Source organism: Embiotoca jacksoni, unplaced genomic scaffold, assembly GCF_022577435.1.
Source record: "Embiotoca jacksoni isolate LCO1_2020_lvr unplaced genomic scaffold, fEmbJac1.0.p SCAF_25, whole genome shotgun sequence".
In the NCBI taxonomy this organism is placed as follows: Eukaryota; Metazoa; Chordata; class Actinopteri; family Embiotocidae; genus Embiotoca; species Embiotoca jacksoni.
The window spans coordinates 1,205,286-1,221,908 of record NW_027185376.1 but is presented as its reverse complement, the minus strand read 5'-3'; the positions used below and the strand labels follow the sequence as shown (position 1 = coordinate 1,221,908).

At 40.7% G+C, this 16,623-nt stretch overlaps 2 protein-coding genes across 3 annotated transcripts in view; one reads left to right on the top strand and one right to left on the bottom strand.

The window, feature by feature from the left end:
• Positions 1 to 16,623, bottom strand: part of trpc1 (transient receptor potential cation channel, subfamily C, member 1) — a 64,273-nt gene that overhangs the window by 14,646 nt on the left and 33,004 nt on the right. The window contains exons 3-5 of one of the 2 annotated variants that reach the window (XM_069159468.1): positions 16,451 to 16,506; positions 9,535 to 9,636; positions 7,318 to 9,444 (exon numbers count right to left, since the gene is read on the bottom strand). In XM_069159468.1, the coding sequence (XP_069015569.1) occupies positions 7,318 to 7,426 (109 nt within the window). In that variant the 5' untranslated portion in view covers positions 7,427 to 9,444; positions 9,535 to 9,636; positions 16,451 to 16,506. Of the gene's footprint in view, positions 1 to 438; positions 984 to 7,317; positions 9,445 to 9,534; positions 9,637 to 16,450; positions 16,507 to 16,623 lie in introns of those variants that run through there. The other variant, XM_069159467.1, reaches the window with a different exon arrangement.
• Positions 4,045 to 6,600, top strand: chst2b (carbohydrate (N-acetylglucosamine-6-O) sulfotransferase 2b). Its single transcript, XM_069159469.1, has one exon. It carries the CDS (start codon positions 4,668 to 4,670, stop codon positions 6,063 to 6,065), a length of 1,398 nt encoding a protein of 465 aa, XP_069015570.1. The 5' UTR covers positions 4,045 to 4,667; the 3' UTR covers positions 6,066 to 6,600.

Here is a 16,623-nt window from a genome sequence, read left to right as displayed (position 1 = left end):
ATTTTACACTTATACTGTCTGCTTATCTCCAGTTTGTTTGCATTAACTTTCCTTGCTGAAGCACTGAAAAACCAGCAGAGCAGGGAGAGAAACTTTCACAGAAGCAGACGTTAAAGTATATCTAAACCGCCACGGGCACATTTCTACAGTAGCCAACATGTAGGCAGCAGTGAGAGGTACTCACAGGAAAAAAAAATGTGGTATGACTGTACAGTTTGCTTGCTGCAATGATGGTGGTGAAAATCTATCAAGCTATTTAGTCATTGTGCATTTCATTTACAGTACATGTAGGCCTCCTGGATCAGATATAAAGCTTGAGGAATGCGAATCAATATGGCAAGCCAATAATACGAGCTTTTCTGTGATCACAAACACCATATTAAAAGCAAAACAATGAAAAGAATCACTTTAGGTGAAACGAGACAAATAACAGCCAACCTTTCTCGCATGCCAGCAAGAAGAGCTTCTCATCCAGTGTCGTTTCCTCTTTCACTTCTCTCACGTCTTTCAAGGCCAGAAATTTGTCCGGAGAGGAAGCGTCCGTGCCCTGGTACAGAGCTGCCATTACGACGGAGAGCGAGTACGGACAGACACTGATGTGCATCCCACTAGAAACCGGCGACCATTACACAGGAAAGCCCGTCACGTGCGATGACATTAGAGGGATCCTTTTGTTGTCCGTTGCAGCGCAGCAGACGGTTTTACAGCTTCGTCATGAGACTGAATCGATGTCGTTAAGCGTTGCCTTTACCGTCGCATCTCTGCCGCGTTTGTTTGCGCGCTCTTTGCGGCCAAATTCACCTTCCTTCCGCACTGAGTGACTTCAAACTTGGGGTCATTAGATGTCAGCAGTCCTAGATAACGACGCGGTCGGTCATTTTCCTCGATGTGTTTACATGCACTATCTTCGCACTCTCATCGCAGGTTCCTGGGGATCGTTTTGGTCCTGATGCTGCTGACGAAGCTCCTACTGCGCATGTTTCCCCCTCCACCTGCTCGCTCATGTCGCAGGCGCAAAGCCTCGGTGCTCCATGATTACATAACAGTGCAGCTTTGTATGCTGAGATACTGTTCAGACGGAACATTACTAATGCAGCAGAAATACAATTTTATACAAAGCTGCAAGACATGTAGATTATATCTACGTTTGGCACTACACATGCACAGACCGGCTGGATATCTGCCTGTTAGCTCCATTAAATTACATGCACGTGTTTTAGCCCACAGCTCAAGATACATGCATATGATCATGCAATGTGACAAAGGAAAACAAAATTAAAGCTATGACTTCTGGTCTGCGCAGGATTATGTGTCCGTATTAGCCGACATGGCTTGCAGTAATGTGAACATGTCCATGTAACTGATATGTTGGGACATGCATGAGTGAGGTTTACTGCATATTGGAGAGAGAAGATGTCTGGTTATAGTCAGTACATGGCACACTGTGAGGGAACACATGGCAGATACACAGCTGTCTTCCTGGCTCTGGCACTGATACAAATGCACGAGTCCCCCACAGTCAGTTTGTACCACACAAACCACTAAAAATGTATGAATAATGACAGAGGAACAGAGAAACTGCATATATAACACTGGAGCAAAACATATCCTTCCAGCAAAGAATATTTGGTCTAATGGATGAAATAGAACGTGAATAAAATGTTAATATGAACTAAAAATCTAATTTTAGTACTACACAGGAATTTAAATCCTACACTTGTTCATTTAGGTCATTCAGTAGCGGCAGGCAATAACGCAATGTAATCAAAATTGACAAAGGAAAACTACGTCAACTGAGATTAATAATAATTCTCTGTAAAAGAGCAATGTAAAATGTCTAAAAGAACATGCAGCACTCCTGAAAAATGTGATTAAATCTTTACAATTATTTGATGGGTAGTTGCTACAACACCTTAGAAAGGCTACTATACAGTATTACATAAAGTACATGTCCTGAAAGGGAGTAAGAATTTTGTAAATGTAAAAAAATGATTCATAGAAATATTCTGTGCAATATCATTTGAAGTAATTTCTGACTCTGTGCTCTCCGTGGTAAAGCACTGTTCTCTTATTTATACGAGTTATCATTAAAAAATGTAAGTGAAGTCATATTTGGCCACCAGTAATCAACATTCATTGAGGAGGTCATATGTTATGATCATTTTAAAAATAAGTTTCTCCCCATCTGCTCAATTTTAATTATATTTGCAAGATGGGGAAAACATTTTTCTGTAGCTGCGTTCTATTATCTGACAAATACCAGTGTCTCTCGGTAATTAAACTGGACCAAACAAAGATACGAAACACCAGTACAACGCAGGTGCAGTATACAGACTGATATTTGATGCAGAACCTACACGGAGGCAGATGATCAACATTTATATGAAACTAAGGAAGACAGGAGAGGAAGACAGAAATGAAAATTGTACCTCTTTTTAAAATGTGTTGGATATCAAATTATTAATTTAGCTTACAGTTTTTCTTAAACTCAAAGGTTACATGATAATATAGCTCTAAATTGTAAGCTCAAGGTGAGCCAATATAAATTTCTGTTGAATATTGCATGCAAAAGTGCTATTTAGATTACTTGCCACTACTAACTGAGCATTTTATGGGCTATCCTGTAGGGCTTAATATTGACTAATGAATGTAAACAAATAAATTGCATATATAAAGAATTAATGTGTTGGTCATGTAACAAATTCTCTCTGACGTGAATAATTTGGAGGACTGGATTCTCCAGCAGAGGGCGGTCTGCACAAAGGTTCTGCACTGTGAACATCCACACTGGATGAGTGGTACAAAATGAGCGTCTATGAGACAGAAAGATCAGCTACCAGCCAGACTTTACAGAGTATGAAGAGAAACTAACACTGCATAGTCTAATAATCCAACATATATAATATCCGAGGTCTTGTCAAAAGCACCACATAGCTATAGTTTGACTCAGATGTTAAAACAACTAAGACATAACAATAATTATCAGGAATGTTGCTAATGTAAGATAGATACAATAAAGTACAATAAGGTCACAATGAAATCAACAAACAATATCATGAAATCACTAAATCCCACTATGGATATGACAGACCTCATGATTTCGCACTGGTGGTCAAAGGACCCCAACCCCTTTCCTTCAATGTTTTTTGTGTGTGAAGCTGTAATCCCCAGCAGGCAAGCCTCTTAGGAAAGATGATTTTCAATCTGCAGAGCATGTGGTTTCTTCTGTTCGAACACATGGCCTTACAGCTTCCCAGGACTTGCCAGTTCCTGGGGAACAGCTGTCAAACGTCACATTTCAGCTGTACAAATTGAGTGTCTGTCATTGTTGCTGGCTGCTTCCAATACAGCCAATGAAAAAAAGCTCTGCAATGTCCTACAGTCCTTCTTTACTATTTATTTAGCTTTTAATATTTTACTAGAATGAGGCTCCCCAGGTAAAGAAATGTTTTCTGCAGTGTGTGTCTGGTATCCTTTTAATGAATAAGAGGGCTTCTCTGTCAGGGTATGGAGCCGTTTCTTTCTTATAGATCTTGGCTACCCTCTTGAGGCTGCAGTGGGGAAAACAAATAGATTTAATTTAAAATATTGATTCTTCTCTTCAGTCATGTAAGATAAAGACAGCATGCATAATAGGGGACTAAAGATAGGGCTTATAGTTGAATAACAACTGAAAACAGAAGGGCTTAAAGGAAGAGCAATGTTAAAGAAAATGGGTGATGAGAGAAAATATGTCTTTCTATCTTTGGAAATAAAAGGCGCCAACAGAATCCTGCACATCACTTTCCCCTGGTGTGTCTTGGTATGTCCTAAACGGAAGGGTGATACATGGATACAAGAAGGTAAATTGTGAGGTAGACCTCCCTGAAACATAACAACAGCATCCTTTTCCTCAGTCTACCATTCTGCGATCTGTGGGAGTCACTATTGAGGTTGCACGGAGACAGACAGGCCTCCGGTCCAATGACGCAGCTCGCTGACGCGCGACGCCGCAACGCGTGCCAATACAACCCCTCCGAAGGCGGGTCTTTCCTCTTGTATTCTGATTGAATCGGTCCAGTTTGTATTAGTTGGACGAGCCGAGGAGCAGGACAAGGAAATGTTGTAACGCTGTAACTGTGGATACAGGCAATTCACTACTCCATTGTGGCAGATGCGGAATGATTCGAAGTCCGGCCCGCCGCGGAAAGTCGTGACCGCTTTACCGTCTGCGATGCCTGGATCTTACCGGGCTGCGTTTGCAAGGATGCCTCAGATGATAACTGCGCAGGGATGCTTCCGCTGAACATGGACAAACAGGGCGTCTGTTACAATGATGAAGGCTTCTTCCTTTTTGTTATGAACACGGGCCACCCACAGAATCACTGCAACGCTCGCTATGGACAACTTTAACGTTCCTCGCATCCACCGTTCCCAGGAAGATCATTGCGCAATGCAGTGAAAACGGTTTATCGTGTTTGGTTTTCGAGCCGGTGGTGAATATATTACCTAATCAGCTGGAATTCAACTGGGTATAAATTCCCAGTGCAGCCTATACACACACACACACACACACACACACACACACACACACACACACACACACACACACACACTACAGAGCTGTTGGTGCATTGTCAATGTAAGGACCTTTGTTCAATGGTGAAAGCCACTCTCTGAGGGTACAGATGAGAGGAAAACAATATCATCAACCACTGAAGTTGACAGCGCCTTGGGAGAAGGATGCTGGCTTTGGAAGAAAGCTTAAAACCTACAGGAATCATACCAAGATAATAGCACAGCCTGGGATCGTGATGAAAGTGCTTCGCAGGAAGAGGATTGTGTTATTTATGGCCTATTTCTTACTGCTGGTCCTTACTATGCTTAACTTGGCTAATTATAAATGGACTAAAGAGCCACAGCAGTGTAATCACCAGATGAGGAGCACCACTTATCAGAGCAGATCTGATATTCGCTTCCTCTACAGGCCCTCTCTGGCTAAAAAGAGACAGCTTATCTATGTCCTGACCACCTGGAGGTCAGGCTCTTCCTTTTTTGGGGAGCTTTTTAACCAAAATCCTGAAGTGTTCTTCTTGTACGAGCCAATGTGGCACATCTGGCAGAAACTGTACCCTGGTGATGCGGTGTCTTTACAAGGGGCAGCCAGGGACATGCTCAGCTCCTTGTACCGCTGTGATCTGTCTGTTTTTCAACTTTACAACAGCCCTGGGGGCAAGAATTTTACCTCCCTAGGACTATTTGGGGCCACCCTCAATAAAGTGGTGTGCTCCTATCCCCTCTGCTCAGCCTACAGGAAAGAGGTGGTGGGGATGGTGGATGATAAGGTGTGTAAAAAGTGCCCCCCTCAAAGCCTTAGACTGTTGGAGGAGGAGTGCCTCAAATATAACACCATAGTCATTAAAGGGGTACGCATTTTGGACGTAAATGTGTTGGCCCCTCTGATGGAGGATCCATCTTTGGATTTGAAGGTGATCCACTTGGTGAGAGACCCGCGGGCAGTGGCCAACTCCAGGATCAAATCCAGACACGGCCTGATAAGGGAGAACTTGCAGGTGGTCCGCAGCAGGGACCCTAAACTTCGCCGGATACCTTTTGTGGATCCTGGTCACAAAGCCAACAAGAAGGACGGCTCAGATTACCACTCCATCGGAGCCATGGAGGTGATCTGTGACCGCACCTCCAGGACTTTGAGGACTGCCTTAAACCCACCCAGCTGGCTGAAGGGGAAGTACATGGCCGTGCGGTACGAGGACCTGGTCGAAAACCCCGTTAAGACCCTGAGGAACATCTACCGCTTTGCCAACCTCACCACCAACCACGAGATCGAGTCGTTTGCGTTGAACATGACCAGCGGCTCCAGCTCCTCCTCGAAGCCATTCATTGTCTCCTCCAGGAATGCCACACAAGCTGCTAGTGCATGGAGAACAGTGCTCAGCATTCAACAGATCAAACAAGTGGAAGACTACTGCCACCACACCATGTCTGTTCTAGGGTACGAAAGAGTCAGAACAGCCGGGGAGGCCAAGGACTTGAGCAAATCACTACTGACACACTCCAAACTGTGAAAACATCGTCACCACCAAAGACCTTTTAATTTAATGTTAATTTTTGCATCGAGTGCCGTTTCTTCTTATTGTGGGATTAAAGCTTTACTTTCAATCAGTGTTCAAGGAACTCCACTGGCCACATTTGGAATGTATCTTGTTTCCCTCAGTTGAGCTGCAGTTGTATTTGAAGGGACCGCTTCTTTTATACTGGAAAACTGGATGTGTTTGACAATACAAGGCCTACGAACGATGACTTGAATAGTGAAGCTGCAACTATGAAGAAAAAAACAACAACAACTGTAAAATTCATGTATCTTGTTATGATGACACTTCAAAGTGGATGTTTTGGGGTTATTTTTGAATGTTACAAAAAAATATGTTTTTCAGTCTCCATACTGTCTGTAAAAGTGAAAATAGTGGATGAAAGGAAAAAAAAACAACAAAGAACAACTGATAAAAAAAAAAAAAAAAAAAAAAGAACCTCATTGCTAATGTTTATTTTTAAGATCTGGTTGAAGTCAGAGACAATCAATAAATTGGTTTGTTGATGTGCCATAGGTAGAGGTGTCATCAGAACAGCAGCAGTGCTATTTCTAGATTATAAAAAAGGGATGTTTTAGGAGGATGTCATGCACTGTGGACAATGTCAGAACTCCAGAGCTGGAAAAGTCTCTCTCAGTGTCAGTGTGAGCAGTCTGTGCTACCATTTCAAATGTTTACAATTGCTTGCTCTTATAAAAAAACACATGATCTGGGAATATTGCTTTGAGTAAAAGTTCACAGTTAACGAGACAGCGAATGCATCTGTTGCTGAACAACACACACTGCTGTACATCTTAAAACCAGGATCAAAACTAGAGCAGTGGTTCTCAAAGTTTGGTGCAAAAGGCAAAATTCATCAAAAAAAACAAAAACAAATTCAAAACACCATGAGCCATTGGATATAATCAATACTGTAATAATAATTAAAAAAAAAAAAACAGCTTAATGCTATTAATATTTATTTAACTACATCCAGGACTTGTTATAAGATTTGTCTTTATAAGCTGCTTCAAAATACACCTTAGTTTAGCTCATATGTACCAATGTGCCTTCACTCACCATTTGAGAACCATTGTGCTGGAATGATGTCATACATTTGTTGGTCTTTGCTACATAATTTAAAGGTACCCTGTGAAGTCTTCTGGTAAACAAAGTTTCTGTTTGCTACTACTCAGCGAAATCCAGTGTGCGCGTCATACAAACGTTTCCCTAAAAGTTTGAAACTTGCCTTGTGTACTTCCCGGCAGTTTTCTTCTACTCCGTCTTTGTTGGCACACTGGTGTGAGCGCCACCCCTTGAATCAGCATTGGCAGAAATGTGTGGCACGTCATCTGCATGCACCTGCATGCTCGGTCCTTGTAAACAAAAATAAACAAAATAGCGTTACTTGTTGTTAAAAACTCCACAGGGTATCTTTAAGTATACGTCTTAAAAATGGTATTCGTAATAGTTTCAACTTCAAATTTGTGACAATACAACCTTAAAGAAAGTCTCAGAGTAATGTGTGAAAATGGGGCAAACATTGATATTACATGACTTGAATACAAAGATTAAGAATATAGAAGTTAAAGAGGCACTTTATAAAAAACACAGTAAAAGTAGTTTTCTGTGTTGCCAATCAAGATGGTTTGCTGAGGTTAGCACATTTAATCTCACTACGGTAAACAACATTGAGTTTGTGATGCTTAAAGTGCCGAAAATCCCCACATTTAAAGAGCTCGACAGGCAGCGAGTCTCTCAACAATCACAAGGTTACACAGAGAAGTTGTGTAACCTTGTTGTGAGCAGTTTTTTTTACTCCTGCACAGATAATTCTGCTGTAGCTGGTGGGCGTACTTCAGTGAGTAAATCACAAAGAAAACATTAAAAAATAAGTTTAGTGATTTATTGACTGTGAGGAAAGAGATATTGTTGTTGAGATTATAAAATGTCACTGGTAATGTTTTGATTTGTTGAGCATCACAGACCAATGTCAGGGTGATTTACTGCACTCGTAATAGCCACAAATGTCAGCCTTAAAAATGACTAACACTACACAATCCAAAATATAAGTTAAGTTAATACATTTTTGGGGAGGAGCTGTTCATTTATGGATAAAACTAAAGGTTGAACATCTCCATCTGAGGTTGCATGTGATAAGGCTGTTGCTAAGTCTCTTTTGCTCCAAACAAAACATCAAACAACAAAGGAGAACACATTATGTTTCTTGATGAAGCTGAGAACTGAAATAAGAAAAGCATTCAATCGATGCACCCATGCATTCATAACATAGAATGGAAATTCCTCACTTCAAGGACAATGGCTATATTAATACAAGGCAAACCGTCTGTATGTTCACAAAGCCGAACCTTCATAGATTGTGTTTGTGCAGTGCACAACAGCCTCCAGGGAAAAGAGGCCGTGAGATTTATAATGATGCACTCAGAAAGTCAGAGGAAGCCTCCCATGCTAATAGTCTCTCTCTCTCCAAATGCTGTAAATATACTTAAGCATTTGGACATTTTCTGTCGTGGTGCAGAATGATAAGTGAGACGGTGAGGGAGATGAGGGGGGGGGGTAATCAATTCAGAGGAATACATTTAAATCAGTTAAAAGGATTGTAGCCAAAAACAGTGCAATAAAAGCTTAATAAAGGGATGGAGAAGAGCAAAGCAAAGTTGGCACAAAAAAAAAACCCGTTTCAGCTGATTAAGGGAAACGCTGTACCTTTCAATCGCAGTATATGTTGATGAGTAGTTCTCCCTCCAGCTTGAAACCCAAGGCGTTATGTAACCAAGTAGCATGAAGCCGCTCTGCTCATAATTGATATATGACTTACCTAACTGCATTTTTTACCAGAACTGCTGCATTATTATTTTGGGTGTCGTACACATAGGTCAAATTCTACTTCCGGTCGCTTGTGTCAGAAATTAAGTACTTTCTGTTGCAGCTGTTAAATTTCTTGAAACGGGAGCAAACGCAGCTGAGAAAAACATCAGCAAAAGAAAACAGAAAGAGCAATGGCCTTTGTAATTGTTTCTTTTCCCTGTGTGAGTGCGTCTTTGCATGCATGTCAGCACATGGGGCGGTGGGGTGCGTGACCTTTGGGGAGCCACAGTGACTCTGACTCCCGGTTGGCTGATCTCAGATGCCCCGATCAGTGACCCCATTCACCGCGGGAGGCAGGGCCTTAGCGTCCGGGCGGCGAGGGCTGATAAGATTGGGTCAGAGGTGACTCCTGGAGCTTTGGGCCTCCCTGACGTGAGCTGGAGCAGTGCCAAGACCCAGGTCTTCCTCCAGCAGGTCCCCCTGCGGCTCGGATCCACAAATCAAAGGTGGTGGCATCTGGTTCAGCCTCACACAACTGCTCTCCATCCTAAATGCCAAGCAGCAAATCATAATTGATGAGTTTCCTTCTATCCTCTGAAGCCATTTACAGCATGAAGTAACACAAAGGAAGTCTTACCTCCTGCACGTGGGGGCTACTGGAGACTCTGGCAAATGCACCACATCACTTTAGCAGTCAGTCAGAGGGGGACAACAATGTGTCAGCAGTGTCTTTAGATACCTGTTACCTTGTTAAGGCATGGTGGCAAAGGTGTGTAAGTGTTAATGACAGCAAACCAGAGACAGGAAAGTGGTTTGTTTTGGCCCTCATATTTTTAACTATTTCCACAACCAAAACACATCTCAGATTTGTTTTGTGAGATTAAGCGGAAAAATTAACAATTGTAGTGCTTTACTGATGTATTTCATGAAGGTTCAAAGGATCAAGGTGTAACATCTTAGCTTTGATTCCTAAAGTTTGTCAACTGTGGGTGGAGGTTGTTGTATGTTTTAGCTGCTGATGTTGGAGGACAAACCAGTTCAAATTACAGTACAGTGAGTCATATACAGAGCTGTAAAGGGATGAACTACCCACTACAATAGATTTAGGTGACACATCAGATATGTGAACAATCACCCTGTCATTGTAATACACGACATAATATTCATCAGTCAACTGGGATGTCGCTCATGCTTTGTTTTTTTTTTACAAAAAAACCAACAAAACAATGACACGGCATTTGTTGTATGTTTTAGCTGCTGATATTGGAGGACAAACCAGTTCAAATTACAGTACAGTGAGTCATATACAGAGCTGTAAAGGGATGAACTGCACACTACAATAGATTTAGGTGACACATCAGATATGTGAAAAATCACCCTGTCATTGTAATACACGGCATAATATTCATCAGTCAACTGGGATGTTGCTTATGCTTTGTTTTTTACAAAAAACAACAAAACAATGACACGCCATTTTTTCAGATTTCACCGTACTGATTTCACAAATTTTAATGTTAAAATAATAAACATCTATTGAGCTATATTAAGTATATCATTTCCCTAATGAGGTCATTGTCAGCGAATGTCATTCAGGGCCAGTTGCTTTCCACTCTCAAGATTACATACTGCAGAGAGGTGGATATTACTCATTCAAGGTTTAGGTACTTGCGCTATTTCTGCTCCAGATTCCTAAGCTGTCTGCATATTTAATATATATGTACTGGCTCTTGTCTGAAGAGTAGATGTGTTAAGTAACAAAAGCTCCAAAGCAAGGAAAGAAGGACTTTCCAGGGGGAATGCTGTAGAGGAGCCGACTGGCAGAGGGTTAGATGGAGATAAAAATAATGTACTCAGGCATCAAATGGGTCATTATCGTATTTCAGGCAATTAGGTCAGTCTAGCACTTGATTGAAACCCGAGGCAAGGTCAGAAATGGATATTAAATGTGTTGAAGTGTTGATATAAAATGGGCATATTTCGGATTAATGTTGAGGGAAGGAGTGGAAGATGCCTCGTTTTCGGTCCTCTGGAAATGTTGCGGGCTAAAATCAACAAACAGCTGTGATAAAAGACGGCTACTTGATATCAACAATGACATATTATACTCCCTCAAACATTTTCAGGTCAGATTTCACACAGTTTGGTAACAGCCCACTAAAGTCCCTTAAATATGACAGCACACTCACTGGCTTTTAGCTGTAAAAAAAACAAAACAGTTCTAATTAAAGCCTTTTTTCAAGAGTTCATCCTCCACTCTAGTTGTGCCTTGGAAAAAAGACAAAACCGCACTTCACCAGGGTCATCATTTCTAAACAAAAGCCACCTTTTGTACCTCACAGCTTATAATGAATAATGTGGGACTTAGAGAGGGCACATAAGTACACAATCCTCTGGCATAAGCAGCACAAAAAAAACAAGGGGTGAGAGGAAAATGATCTAACATGTAATTTGGCACTGGCGCTTACATTCGGCTTCTGTTATCAGTAATATGCAAGAGGTTGGAATTATGGGCACCATTCTGCCAGCAAACAGGATTTATTTATAAATGTCTTAAATGGAAAACAGAAAGAGAAGAGGAGGGGGGAGGGGGGGTAAGGAGGTGAAAAAGAGGAGAATAATGATATCCTTTTTGCGACGCGCAAGAATGAGTTGTCCTCTTGTTGGCACGTTGTCCTTCTGTTCCAAGCTGGCATAATACTAGACAGCGATGGTAATTATAACTGCTAGAGCCTCTCCCTGCTCCACAATGGTGTCAGGTTACGGGGGTGTGTGTGTGTGTGTGTGTGTGTGTGTGTGTGTGTGTGTGTGTGTGTGTGGGAAAAGGTGCTGAATAGTTGTGTGTGGGGGGTAGAAGCCTGCTGCTTCAGCCACCATCGCAGCAAGCATCATTCCCTCCCTGCACGTCCCACACATCACCTTTTCCTGACCTTTCAGCAGTGATGGAAAGCAGCAGAGCACATTTACTCAACTACTATACTTCAGTGCAGTTTTGATGTATTTGTACTTTATTCGAGTACTATTTTATGCTCCTATATATATATATCTAGAGAGAGAAAAGCTGTAATGAAATACAACAAAACAAATAACACACACCTAAAAGAACGAAATAACGAAAAACAAAAATGACGGACTGTCCCCGATAATAACATATATTACATTACATTACATTACATTTCATTTAGCTGACGCTTTTATCCAAAGCGACTGACAGTAAGTGCATTTCAACCATGAGGGTACAAAACCCAGAACAACAAGAATCAAGAAAATACAATTTCTTCAAGAAAGCCAAACTACAAAGTTCTATCAGTAAGTGCCATTTTAAGCGCTACTAAAGTTCTGCTGTTCAAGGTAAAGTCGGAAGAGGTGTGTTTTTAGTTTGCGGCGGAAGATGTACAGAGTTTCCGCTGTCCTGATGTCGGTGGGGAGCTCATTCCACCATTTAGGAGCCAGGACAGCAAACGGTCGTGATTTTGTAGAGTGTTTAGCTCGCAGTGAGGGAGCAACAAGCCGATTGGTAGAAGCAGAGCGGAGGGAGCGGGCTAAAATAAAAATACATTGAATGGAGGAAAGATAGATTTATACAGACATTTAAAAATAGGCTCCAGTTTCCAGCACACGAGGAAACACCTGAAACCGTTTGTTTTGGAGACTTTTTTAATCATAAAAACTATCTTGTTTAAAAATTTTGTGAAACACAATTTAATTTTCTGATGATTTCCAATCTGAGAATATAAGTACTGTAAACATGATCCAAATTGAAGGGGTATTTTTGGGGAAAATATTCCTTTCTTGCAGATGAGTTACAAGGTTTTCAATACTGCTCTAATATCTGTCTAACAGAACCTTAAAGACAGACACAAAACAGACAGAACAGAGTTCTTGGAAATGTAAAACAATATTATGATGGTTTTTGGTATTTAAAACCACAAAAATATCTTATAGATATCAAGGCAGCAAATAAAACATCAAAAGTGTAGAATATGGGACCTTAAAACATTGACTTCTTTTATGCATATTGCTGGCTGTACAAAAAATATTTTACTTCTACAATATACTTGAAAAACAATGGACCACTGTTGACATCTGTAGTTGGTTATTTAAAAAATTTTGGTTTTAAAAGCAAAAAATGTCATCATCTTACGAATAATATGTTGACTAAACTACAGAAAATAAAGCTGCAGTAAAAATAGCTTTACTCACGAGCTACAACAAAAAAAATTTAGCTTGTCGGTCAGTGCATCAGTTATAACAACCTAACAATATAATACATATCCAACACTCTGAAAGGAATCATACTGCATATGAATACTTATACACGTTTCATACACAATGCAAATTGTCAGCAGCAGATATTTAGAGTCGGCACCACTGCCTTCTAACTGTTACCTTTTGCATAGTACTTTTTTTATGGTTTCCAATTGTGGCACATTATATAATACTATAAATATAGGTAACACCCTGAGACTTGAACCACTTGTTATACAGCCACGTCATCTCTTAAACACGGGTGACCTCTGGGATGCCAGAGGCATTTTGTTCAAACCAAAAACCTCGACCGCCGGCCACAACACCAGAGTATGCAAACCGCTTCAGCAAAAAGATCAAACAGGCTTTGATGTCTGTCAAAATGAGTGCTTAAGACTAAAACATTTTTATTCTAATGAGCCCTACAGCCGGGCTGCCAGGGAAACAGTTAAGGGCGCAGCACTATGCCTTTAGAATGAGACACCTGCAAGCCAAGTTGAAGCTAAATTAGGTGGCAGCAGGATTCAGGCAGAGGCTACTGTCACCTGGTCCACTTCAAAGCATCTCGTAATGCTTTTTTCCCCCCCCTCATCAAAAGGAAACACAAGTCGGAACTGCGCCTTTCATCCTGTTCACAGCTTCTTTCATCCCCTTTCGCTCGCTCTGTCTCACATTAACGTGAATTTACACATTCAATACCCACTATGCACACATATTCTGTCAAATGAGCAAATTAACCCGCCATGTAGGCTGTCAACGATAGCCACAGGATACGGGTACAGTCTGTGTAGTTACTATGGATACGCAGATTTCAATGTTGATGGGATGGGCACATGAGTATGATAAGTTGGATGTTCGCAGTGTGCGTGCTGGTATGTATTGACTGAAGAGAAAACTGCTTTTGACATGGTGAATTCATCTTACAGGATAGACTGGTTTCACTGTTTTTCTTTTTAAATCCCATCAACACAATTGTTTGATGTATTTAATTCTACCTCAAATAACCTCGCTACTAACATCAAATACTGGCAGAAAAACATCTTCATCCGTCTTGAGCATGTAAATAGGAGTGTGGTACCTCTAAAAAATAGAATAAAGAAATAAAAAGTAACGCCTGAATCAATCAAAGAGGCTGCAAGACTAACAACAAACTGTTTCATGGAAAATAAAGGCACTAAGAAGCAGTGTGTCAAATCAGTTGCTAATCATTTCTCAGTGTATTCAACCACATATCACGTGGCTATCAGCCTGAAATCAAATGGATTTGATTAGAAGCTTTATCACTCGTCCTGACAGAACAATCCAGTGTGTGATCCTCTGTATTTCTGTTAAAAATAATCCACAAAAAAATGGGGGGGATAAAGGGTCAATAATTATAAAACCTTTTGCAATGATTTTGCAAGGTGCACTGAAAAGTGTTCAGTTCTGCTGTGAAGCACAATGCTTGGCAAAGTTTGTCCCTCTAGCACCAACCGTCCTGTGAAAAATGGTAGTGGCAGCAATATCGTGTTGTGAGGAGACTTTTCAGCAGCAGGGACAGAAAGACTTGTGAGGACAGAAGGAAACAGTGAAGAGGCACATTTTGAAGAATTTCTGAAAATAACCTTTTGAATATCCAAGAATTACTTGTTGTGCAAGTAGTTTATAGATTCAAAATGTTCTTGATAGTTTAAAATGCCATACCACGAACAATGTGAATAATCCTCTAACTCGGTGGTGGGAGAAGGGGCACAAGATTACAGACATAAGATAAATTTCGATATTTGGTTTATACTATCGAAATGAATTAAATTTCATTCATTTTGTCAAATTGCAACACAACAATGTGCAAAAACAGGTTGACTGCTTGACAGAGGCCTCCACTGCTAAACCTGCAGTGGGAGTGATTTTCCATTCATCAGTGAATAATGGTTTACCAACAATGCCCAATCACATCTTGTTCCTGTTATCCACTTTAAATGCGATTAAAAAAGTAAAGTCAATTAAAACACTCAAGCATTACATGAATACGCTGAATGAATTTACAATCACGCCCGCATCTCATTGTTTTGCAGAAGATAAGAGTCCATAAAGACAAATGATGTGCTCCTTGCCGAGCGGCGGGCCACGTCACGAGGCCATTAAGTGATAGAATTAGATTAATTTAAACATAATGCAGCCCTCGTGAAATTCCACTGCAGAGGTCACAACTGTTTTCTTGCCTGGCAGTAAGACAGTAAATAGAAAAAGTTCCCAATTTTTCACGTCTTTCTTAACATGTGAGGTAAAAAGGTCAGGTGGACTTTGAAGAGAATTTCATACTTGCAATACTAATTCTGAATAGGCTGTCTAATTCAGATTATGAAAGCCTAAAATTAACTGCAGAGAAATATTTGAATGTATATTTGCACAGAAAAAGGACAGTGGATTTTGTTGCCATCACTTGTATAACAAGTGCGTTAAGAAGGGATCTTTTAAATGGGTAATAAGCCTATTTTGCACATTTGTGGCCCCATAGAAAGATGCGCAAAGTTTGAAAAATTGCCATTTGAGCCAATGTTGGTTGGGCCTGAAGAATACACATTTAAAAATGAATAATATCTGAGAGTTGGAAAGAAGTGAGCTGACCAGACCTCTGTAGCTCACTTCTCATCTATGCTTGATTGGCTTCCTCTAACAGAAAATTTGAATCCCCACTCCAGCTTGTTAGTGTGGAATTATACATGATTAACGTAAGCACCAGATTTTGACAAGAAATAAGAGCGCTTAATATAAAAGGTGATATCTCTGGTTCTGCTGCATCAATTTTCATTTAAAAAAAAAATGTTCTACCATTTATAAGAATGCTAAATTGGGTTTTAATTATCAGTATGTACAGGAGGAGTGATCACAGCAACAACATCTGTTTCTGTCTTCTTATGGGAACATAACCATCGTTTTAAGACGGACTCAAAAAATTGTGGACCTTTTCTTTAAAGTGAATACGTAAATGCATCCTAAAGCACATTTCATATCAGGAAAAATAAAATGAGAACAAGTGTGGATGTTGTTCTGGTACGACTGCACAAATGAGGACTGTTCACACACATATAGACTGTATAGTGTATATAGTATCGTGTATGAGTGCTTGCAGGCCACGCACTTGTAGCGGATCATTACCTTCCTATTTGTTCTGCTGTCCTGGTACATAAGGGGCCTTCTTGGTCGTGCCTGAAACACTATTTTCTTTTGTACTCACGTATAATATTACTCCACAGACCAGTGCATTAACTATCGTGAGTACAAGCAGATGTGAGAATGCTTTGAAGAGGAAAGCAGTGAAAGGATACTTGTAGTCCAGACGGTGCCACAGGCCCTGTGTTGTGTCTGGCCTCGCTGTAGCAACCTGTAGACCACGAGAGAACCAATGTTACTCATCGACAAACAAAGACCGTCTGAGGTGGCTGTATAAGCTGCCTGATGGAAATGCTGAAAACCTGCACCCCGGGATGGTCAGCGGGGC

Excerpts from the sequence above, each read along its gene's own strand:
- chst2b (XM_069159469.1), top strand. The coding sequence starts at position 4,668 with ATGAGAGGAAAACAATATCATCAACCACTGAAGTTGACAGCGCCTTGG.